The sequence below is a fragment of the Grammomys surdaster genome, unplaced genomic scaffold (assembly GCF_004785775.1).
Source record: "Grammomys surdaster isolate TR1022 unplaced genomic scaffold, NIH_TR_1.0 127, whole genome shotgun sequence".
In the NCBI taxonomy this organism is placed as follows: Eukaryota; Metazoa; Chordata; class Mammalia; order Rodentia; family Muridae; genus Grammomys; species Grammomys surdaster.
In genome coordinates, this window is record NW_021604585.1 from 5,588,571 (window position 1) to 5,598,868 (window position 10,298).

Consider the following 10,298-nt stretch of genomic DNA (forward strand, 5'->3'; position numbering starts at 1 on the left):
TGTTCTGTTCTGTTCTGTTCTGTTCTGTTCTGTTCTGTTCTGTTCTGTTCTGTTCTGGTCTGGTCTGGTCTGGTCTGGTCTGGTTTGGTTTGGTTTGGTTTTTTTCAAGACAGGGTTTCTCTGTGTAGCTGTCCTGTGTTTCTCTCTCTGGCTGTCCTGGAACTCACTCTGTAGACCAGGCTGGCCTTGAACTCAGAAATCCGCCTGCCTCTGCCTCCCAAGTACTGGGATTAAAGGCGTGCACCACCACCGCCTGGATAGGGCTGTGTTCTAAGACGAGAATAAATTATAAAATCAATTTGCCTTTTGCCTCCTCTCTTCCTGTCCAGTTCTCTTTCCCACTGGGATACTGTGCTCCATGTGGACTTTAGGACCAGATTCCCATGTCCAGCTCCATCACTTTCCACCCTGCAGCTGTAAGCCAACTACTTCACTTCCCTGTTCCTTAACTGAAGGGGGGATGTTGAACCAGGCTTCTTCCAAAAGGGCTTCTGGGAAGACTGGGTAAGATGGCGCACATCCAGTGCTTAGGATGGTACCTGGCACACACCAGCCAATAAGCTTAGTTATTGGATGGTCACTGAAGGGTCTGGTACCTGCCCCACTGCTCTGGCCTTCCAGAGCCTCCCTCTCTTGTCCACCACCTGCTCAAGCCACATCCCATGGTTCAGCTCTTCCCACGGGATTTGTTCTCCACAAAACACCTCCATTACTCAGAACAGTGCTCTGTCAGTGTCATCCATGACAACAGGCAGGATGGATGCGGATACCTTGGGGCAGCACTCTTCATCTGTGCAACGTGCCAGTGAGGGTCTTCTGAGGACCTAAAGTGGTAACAGGATTACGATGCAAGAGTTGGGGTGGGCACTTCAGGTTCACAGCACCAGGTATCCTCCTGCTCTCTGCAGAGTCTAATGTGCTGACCATTAAACACTAGGACTCTTTCCATGAGAGTTTCCGAACCACTCAAAGGTTCACCAAAAGTTTCCATTTTTCCTACAACAAAGCTTGGCTGTTGTTGGCTATTCCAGTTTATCTTCTATAGACATTTCAACTAACCCAAGTTTAGTTCCTGCTCTGTGCCATCTCTAAAAGACAACTAGATTTAACCAATTTGTGACAGCACTGTCATGCCCCAGTGGCTGTTGACTTTCACTTGGCCTTAATGAAAAGCTCTCCCACCACCTGTTCCAAGAATGCCATTAGAGATAAATGATAGTATTAGCATTAAAGCTATAGCTCAGGAAGGCCCAAAAGAGCCTTATCACCTGCCCAGAGATGTAACTGATCATTCAACTGCAGGGCACCTTAAGAATATAACGTAAGTACAGATCTATGTTGACTGCGCACTCAGCGGGCCAATACCCTGCAGGATGCAGTTCCCTGCCACAGCCCAGGACTGTTGCTACACAACTGATTGGAATGGATTGTGGGATATGAAGCTGGCACCCATGCCCTCTTCCTCACGGGCTCTGGGCCCAGTGAAGGAATGGGTGGGGTTATCACCCTCTAGTTGTCCCTTCGTGTGAGAATTTAACTGCGGCACCTAGGACTTTGTTCCCTCTCTGTTTAATTAAACAGACCAGCGATGAAACACAAAGTACTTTTTCTCACCTGTCCAGAACGAGGTCTGGAGCAAAGATGAGCTTGCCGGGGTGGTCGATCGAGCGCCACATCAGCCCCACCATCAGCACCTCCATCCAGCAGCTCTCCAAGAGCCGGACTTGGTCCAACAGGCTGAGCTCCACAAAGCCTGGGGAGACAAGAGTCCGTGAGACACACCTCCCTCCCACGCAGCAACCCATCTCTATTCAGGCAGAACGGCAAGTTATCAAATGCCAAGGAAACCCAAACAACATAGGGAAGGAATCAATAGGTGGTTCAAAGAGGTGATTAAATGTGGGTTAAAGGAACCTCAGCTGTGCAACTTGCAGTTTCTGGCCTCCAACCCCTTCGGAAAACAAACCTTTGTTTAGTATTTCTAAAGAGCCCTTGGATCCCCAGAAGGATGCTAGAAAGGACCCAAAAGGCAGAGCTAAGGCTTGTTAGCTGTGGCTGTGTGGGCCTAATAATTCCTGTCCCTACTGAGGAAGTCAAAGCTCACCTGCCAGAGAGGCTGCCTGTCTGTCCCAATCTATGGCTTGGAGGGTGGATGGATGGGGTAGCTAGAGTCTAGATGATGGGGTGGTGGGAAGTACGCAGCGAGTAGTGCCCGCCCCTGCAGACAGCCAAGGCTTCAACTAAAATAGTTTTTCTGACTATGTAACATTTCCCATGCAGCGTTGGGACTATTCTGGGTAGAGCTGCTGTCTCCAGGTGATTCCACCCTAAAGAGCAAGGATAACAGCCAAAGGCAGGTGATACTCTCATGGCATGAATTAACCACAGAACTGGAACAAAACACAGAATCTCTAGGGGAGTGAATGTCTTTAGCACAAAGCCGAGGACATAGGAACTTCTTCTATAACACACAATAATAAGAGGGAACTGCAAAATATAAACACAGTAGTCAAAGGCACAGCTTTTGAGTGAAATGGATTCTGTTTTGAACATCAGCTTCGTCCCTTTCTAACTAGTAACTGTGTGTGTGTGTGTGTGTGTGTGTGTGTGTGTGCGCGCACACACATGTGCACATGAACATGCACTTGTTCATGCACATAAATGCTAGGAAGCAAGGCCAGGGTCTTGAACATAGTAGGTACATGGTCTATCACTGAACTACATCCCTATCCCCCCACCCCCGCTGGTAATTTAATCTTTCATCAAATCTCTTTCTTTCTTTCTTTCTTTCTTTCTTTCTTTCTTTCTTTCTTTCTTTCTTTCTTTCTTTCTTTCTTTTTTGTTTTTTGTTTTTTTCGAGACAGGGTTTCTCTGTATCATCCTGGCTGTCTGGAACTCACTCTGTAGACCAGGCTGGCCTTGAACTCAGAAATCCGCCTGCCTCTGCCTCCCAAGTGCTGGGATTAAAGGCGTGCGCCACCACCACCCGGCTAATCTGTTTTTCATGTAGGAAAAGTGGAAGTGTTCTTGCCTCCTGAGAATCCCTTTCAGGTAAGATTTCTTATAACTATCTAACCAGTGTTCCTACAGTGTAAAAGCACACATGTTCAACCCTTTGCATGATGGCACTGTGAATGTGCACAATGAAGAAGGAACTGGAACATGAACGTAAAAATGGCCACATCCAAAGCTAGAGAGACGGCTCAGTCAGTAAAGTCTGGCCAGGAAATTATGAGGACCTGAGCTTTATCCTCGGTAGCATGTAGCATGCGCCTATAATGCCAACATTAGGGAGAAAGAGACAGAAAGGCCTCTGAAGGTCACTAGTCTAGTCAATGAACTCCAAGGTCAGTGGGAGAGCCTATACCAAAACATAAGGTGGCAAACAATTGAGAAAGACACCAGTGTCAGCCCCTGGCCTCTAGACTTATACACAAGTGAATGCGCATGCGCCACAGATGGGCAAGTCCTTTCCAGAGCCACACACGCTTGTGCTCCGCTTGGGTTCCTGATACGTGTACACTTTCCAGTGTCACTCACAGTCCTATGTAAGACACTTGCAAATCTTCCAAAACACTAGGCTGGGAGAAAAAACTAATTGGGGAAGGGCAGACAAAAAGCCGACTAGCTTTTCATAGTAAGTCGTCTCCGTTCTTCCTGGGAGATCCCGCAAACGGTGTTTGGAAAACACTTGAAATACAAACTAGAGGAAAGTGCCTTGGTGTTTTTCTTCTCTGGGAAACAGCAGACAAAATGAAATAATCCTGACAAAGGTGGACACACTAGACAAAACAAAGCTGGGAAGCAGATGAGCTCCAGAAAGCTCGGCAGAAATGGGGTCCAGCCAACAGATGGCGCAGAGACCTGCACCTGGGGCCATAGCGTCCGCAGCTCTTCATCCACCCACTCAACAATGCCAAATCTTTACAATTTGCTCATACAGCTACTGCCCCTGCTGCCACTGGACCATGGGAACCTCGGCCTGCCTTAGAATTGAGAGGGACGGAGACTTTATTTAATGGATGGCTGTAAAATAAGTGAATGGCCCACCGTGAAATTTTCATCTCAAAACAACAAAATGTAGGGCCATCTCAACACCTCAGCCAGCAAAAGTGTTTTGCATGTGAGCCTGATGATGTGCGTTTGATTATTATTACATGTGCACACACATATGATAATGATAATGACAATAATAATACTATATGCTCATAATAATATTTTAAAATAAGTGTATTTAATCAAATTAACCTATTCAACATCATGGCTCAGCCTAGCCTACCTTAAACAAGCTTTGAACAGTTCGGTAAAACCATTGAGTACAAGGCCTATTTAACAGCGAAGCATCAAATAGCTTAAGTGATCTCTTGGTCTTACACTGAAGGAGAAAGCCAGAAGGAGTCAAGTGTATCTTTTCAACCATCGCACCCACAGTGAAGAGCTGTGAGCTAAACCATCATAAGTTGAAGACTGGGTGGGGTCTGGCGGAATATCCACTTTATAGGATGAAAAAGTACATATTCTACCTGACCCTATATCACTAGCATGAAGTTACTGACCCATTGATGCATAACACTTCAACTGCTGGTTTATTCTATCTGTAGATAATTCTGATCCTTTCTCTGTTGGAATGATAGTTTGTACTTTCCTTCTTAGCATCTGACATTCCTTTTACCCTCTCACCGTGAGATTGGCTCTATCTTATCCCAGTATGACCATGCCCTTCCTCAAAAGCTACAATGTTAACAGACAAGAGACAGATCAACATGAAATTCATATTTCTACCTTTTAACCAGGCCCCAAGACCCTAGACTTGCCCAAGTGATCCTAAGTCCAGTTCCAAAGCCTGGGTAGGTCCCTCCTTAGATTCTGTCCCCGACCACATCTGGACATGAGAGATAAGCAACGGGCTTGTGAAGGAGATGTGGATATAACCAGTGTTACAGTGTGTGGAAGATGGATCTAGGAGTCAAAAGTAAAGAAAGGCAGACGTAGAAAGGGGTTCTATATACCATGCCTCCTGAATTACTCTATTTCATATAAAACCTGAGAGTCTGGGAATTCTAAACAGAATCTAACCTTCCAGAATATGTAGTTATATATGTTAAGGTAGTAAGAAAAAAACATCACCGTTATAAATTACAAATTGTGCTCAACAGTTAAGAGCATGTGCCACTCCTGTGGAGGACCCAATTCTATTGCCAGCACCTAAGCTGAGCTCAATTCCTGGCACCCACACTGGACAGCCACTATTGCTTGTAACATCAGCTTCAGGGGCTCTGGCACCTCTGGCTTCCTTGGTCATCTGCAGTTGTGTTCATACATAAAATTAAAATTGAAAGTAAAAAAAAACAAACAAACTTATAAAGAAAAGGTTACAAAACAAAGCATCAAACAAACTATTATATATCCAGGTGACCTTTACTGCCCCCTAAATGTGAGTGACAGGCCTTGTTACAAACGAATAAAATGAAGTCAGGATGTAGAGAGTCCTACCAGGAATTTTCTTAGCCCAGCCAATCATGTGCACCAGTTCCTTGTCAGCCAGCTTAGTGAGGGACATCATCATGGAGGCCTCGGTGAAGGGCATGCTGGGACGGCTCACTAGCACATGGGGCGGCTCAGCTTCCAGCAGGGTGAGCACCAGCTGCTCCGGACTCAGGGCGCTCAGCAGCAGCTCCTTCACCCGGGGTACATGCCCACTGTGTCTCTTGGTTTTGCTCAGGCAGTGCACCTGCTCGCTGGAACTCCTCTGTCTCCGTACTATACGGTACCCACACCTTTCTCTCCTGGATCCTAAAGAGGAGAGCAGATGACAATCTAGTGGTTTCTCTGCCCAAGATTCCAACTCATTGAATGAACAGTCTAAACCAATGAGGAGCTGAGGGTGTAGGTAAGTAGGTTGTGTTTGACTTGCATACACAAGGACCTGAGTTCGACTCCCAGCCCCAGCTGTATTGAGAACAGTGGCAACATCACTGATATCATTCCAGTTTATATTTTGGAAACTGTGGGCCGTGGACAAAGATAACTACTGTCTGGTGTATTAACACATAATGTGTTTGGGGACTTCTGTTCTGCTTCAAGGTTATCAACTGGCTCCTAAAATCTGTCTCTTTTCTAAAGTATGCTGATAGACTCCAAGTTCCAAGATATGAAGTTAGGAATTTTCCTCAAGTAGAAAAGGAGAAAAAGTCAGGACTTTAACATTGATATTCCAGCTAGTAAATGATATATGCTAACAACATTTTAAAAACATCTGTATACTTGTATTTTTTTCTTTTTATATACTTATACACACAAATATATTTCAAATAAATTAACTGAAAAAGCCTGGAAAATACAAAAGAAGATTAATTTTGTCATAAATTCTTTCAGTATTTTATGCTTTTTTATGATTTATAAACAAAGTTAGAATCATAGTAAATACACTATTTCATAAACCACTCTTTATCTTATTGAAAATATGTCACCTAGGCTGGGAAAAAGCCTCTGTGAGTAATGCTACCAGCCACATAAAAACTTCGATGACCTGAGTTCAACACTCAGAATTCAAGTAAAAGCAGCCTTATATGCCAGGCATAGGGACACATGCCTTTGATCCCAGTACTCAGGAGACAGGGGTAAGTGGATCGCTGTAAGTTTGAGGCTAGCCTGATCTACAGTGAGTTCCAGGAGAGCCAGAACTACATAGTAAGACCCTGTCTCAGAAAAAGAAGGAGGAGGAGGAAGAGAAGGAGAAGAAGGAGGAGGAGGAAGATAAAAAGAAGGAGGAAGAGGGAAAAAGGAGGAAGCAAAGAAAGAGAAGGAGGAAAAGAAAAAGGAGGGAAAAGGGAGGAGGAGAAAAAAGGAGGAGAAAAAGGGAGGAGGAGGGGGGGAAGAGGAAGAGGAGGAGGAGGAAGAAGAGGAGGAGGAGAAGGAGGGGAAGGGGAAGAGGAGGAGGAGGAGGAAGAGGAGGAGGAGAAGGAGAAGAAGGGGAAGGGGAAGGGGAAGGGGAAGGAGAAGGAGAAGAAGAAATATATGTAGCGCACATACATAATCCTAGCTCTCCTACAGCAAGATAGAGGACAGAGACAAGACAGCTGCCCAGTGGCCCAGAGGCCCAGAGGCCCAGAGGCCCAGAGGCCCAGAGGCCCAGAAGCTAGCTAAGCTAGAGAATACAGTGCTGAAAAGGAACAAGAGAGACTTTGCCCCAACTAAGTGATGAGGAAAAACTGATTTCCAAAACTGGTCTGAGCTCCATGGATGTGCTGTAACGCATGCGCGCGCACACACGCGCACACACACACACACACACACACACACACTAATAAAGTTCACAGCCTGTAAAGCATTCTGTTCTAGTAATATAATACCTATTTTTAAAGTCCAGCATTGTTCTGGGCATAGCAGAACAGGCCTGGAACCCAAGCATAGAAAATTAGCACAAATCGTAGGCCAACCTGAGACACATAGTAAGTTCCAGGCCGGCCTCAGCTAAAGAGTGCAGGAGACCATCCCTCAAAAACCAAAAACTAAAATGTCCCATTTTGATGTAAATCTGTGATATTATAATTTCTTTATTAAGATTACACCAAAAATGTACCTTGTGAGTAGATTCAATGGCTTCTTTATAATGAATTCAAAGAAGCCAATTTGTTGAAACAAAACATACATCCATTAAAAGCTTTATGCCGATTGATAGATTCCATACAGCTTGTTTTGTGTATTTAAACTTGCTCACGTGGCTTCTGCCGTAAGAAGCTTTAATAAGGGACCGGAGAGGTGGCTCAATGGTTAAGAGCACTGGCTGTTCTTCCAGAAGACCCAGGTTCAATTCCCAGCACCTATGTGGCAGCTCACAACTGTTTGTAACTCTAGTTCCAGGGGATCTGATACCCTTACACAAACATATATGCAGAAAGAACACTAATAAACATAAAATAAAAATAAATAATTTTTTCAATAAAATTTTTTTAAAGCTTTAGTGAATGGTCAATTTGTTTCACAGAAAGATTAAAAATAGTATTCTCCTTTATCTTCATAAACACTTGCGTGGTCAAACATCTATTTGGAATTTTAAACATGTTTGTGTTACAGACACATTTGTATTATATGAAGGTGATATTTCAGGTCATATTCCCCAAATAGTTTTCCCTATACAAATTATACCCTAAGTTTTTTTTCTACCAGTTGTAAATGCCTATCAGTAATAAATATTTATTTATACAGGTCACTTATTTGGGAAATATGACCTGAAATATCACCTTCATATAACACAAACGTGTCTCTAATACAAACATGTTTAAAATTCCAAATAGATGTTTAACCACACAAATGTTTATTCCTGATTCTCTACTCAGTCTTACTGATCTGTATTTCTATGCCCGGACTAGCACCAAAATAGTTTTGTTATTGTAGGCTTATGAATCAGAACTTAATAAAATGATGTTTTTCAGACGAGGAGGTGGAAAGTCAGGAGTGGTTGCACATCCTAACCCCTGTATCACCACGCCGGGGTCTCCTTGAATCTGGAGTTATCTTCCCAGCTGACTGATGCGTTATCCAAATCTGAAAATAAGTAAGGATGACAGGCGCTGGAAAGATGGTTCAGCTCTCAAGAGCCCTTAGTACATTTGCACAGGACAGGCTCCATTCCCAGTGCCCATGTGGAGGCTCACAACCAGGGACAGAGGACCCAACACCCACTCCCGACCTCCAGGAGCACAAGGCATGCACATGATGCACACACATGCAGGCAAAATACTCATACACATAAAACAAAACTATAACAATTCAGGACATTTCCTGCCAAACTATTTTTTAGAAGCCACATCATTCATGTGTTTGGGGAATGGAGAAGAATGACCACAGAAACGTCAACATTCAAGAAGTAATTATAAGAAAACAGAAAATATAAACCTATATCAAAAAAAATCACCGTACAAGGGCTGCTGTAGAGCTCAGTGGTAGATTACTTGCCTAGTGTGCTCAAGGCCTTGGGTTCAATCCTCAGCATGTGCATGTACACACACACACACACACACACACACACAGCACTGAATGAATAAAATCATAGTAATAATAATAATATAATAATAATAGTTTCTGAACAAAGAAGGTAAAACAAGAACCTAGACAGCAGCATGGAAGATCAAAAGGTGACTCGGGTTAAAGCTGCAAAAAACTTCTTTTGCTTAGGAAGAAAGGAGCTGAAAATGTCAAATCAATCAAAAATGCATGTCACTAAAGGAACTGGTATAGCTAGAAGCAGAAAAACATGAAATGTGATCAAACAAAAGACAAGACGTGTTAATTCAAGATAGCATTCGGGACACTGGGGCTTGCTTTGGTTACGTCTGTTTGATCTTGTTTCTTTTGCAGGAAAAGGCTGTATCAGTGTAGGGACATTTGAAGCTAATTTATAACCAGAAGAGCTAAAAGCTTAACATGTATTTTATTTTTTTTAAAAAAATTATTACATTTTAAAAAACTTATTTATTTATGTGTGCGTGTGTGTGCGCGTGCGCGTGTGTGTTTATGGTTGTGGGTGTACATGTGTCACTGTGTACATGTGGAGGTCAGAGGAGAACTTGCCAGAGTGAGTTTTCACCTTCTGCCTTGTGGGTCCTGGGGATTAATCCCAGGTAGTTAGGGTTAGTGGTACGTGCTTTTGCCAGCTGAGCCTTCTGACCAGCCCACTTACATTTCACTTTATTTATAAAGTGTTATAGATACTTAAAATCAACCATGGGTAAATGAAACAAAATATATATCTTAAGAAAATACTTCTCTGACTATATTTTTGTCTTTTGTACAGCATGAGGATAAGGAGTTTAAAAATAGATGCACATATGGGGCTGGGAATGTAGCTCAGTTGGCAGAGTACTTACCTAGCATGCATGAAGTCCTGGGTTTGATTCCTGGCACTACAGGAACTAGGTTTGGTGGAACATGTCTGTAATCTCAGCACTTGAGAGGTAGAAGTTAGGGGCTAAGTTTTTTTTTTAAGTTTTTTTTTATTTATCTATTATATGTGAGTACACAGTAGCTGTCTTCAGACACCCCATAAGAGTGCATCAGATCTCATTACAGATGGTTGTGAGCCACCATGTGGTTGCTGGGACTTGAACTCATGACCTCCGGAAGAACAGTCAGTGCTCTTAATCCCTGAGCCATCTCACCAGCTCCCGAGGGGCTAAATTCAAGTTTGTTCTTGACTACATAGTAAATTATAGGTTAGCTTGGACTAAAGGAGATCATCCTAGATAGATAGATAGATAGATAGATAGATAGATAGATAGATAGATAGATAGATAGAT

General features: G+C 43.3%; 1 protein-coding gene across 3 annotated transcripts in view; it reads right to left on the reverse strand.

Moving 5' to 3' along the window:
* Nucleotides 1-10,298, reverse strand: part of Esr2 (estrogen receptor 2) — a 58,731-nt gene that overhangs the window by 19,331 nt on the left and 29,102 nt on the right. Inside the window, exons 4-6 of one of the 3 annotated variants that reach the window (XM_028789896.1) lie at nucleotides 5,494-5,793; nucleotides 1,615-1,753; nucleotides 771-824 (exon numbers count right to left, since the gene is read on the reverse strand). In XM_028789896.1, coding sequence (XP_028645729.1) covers nucleotides 771-824; nucleotides 1,615-1,753; nucleotides 5,494-5,793 — 493 coding nt within the window. The remainder of the gene's footprint in view (nucleotides 1-770; nucleotides 825-1,614; nucleotides 1,754-5,493; nucleotides 5,794-10,298) is intronic. The other 2 variants (XM_028789877.1, XM_028789887.1) reach the window with 2 other exon arrangements.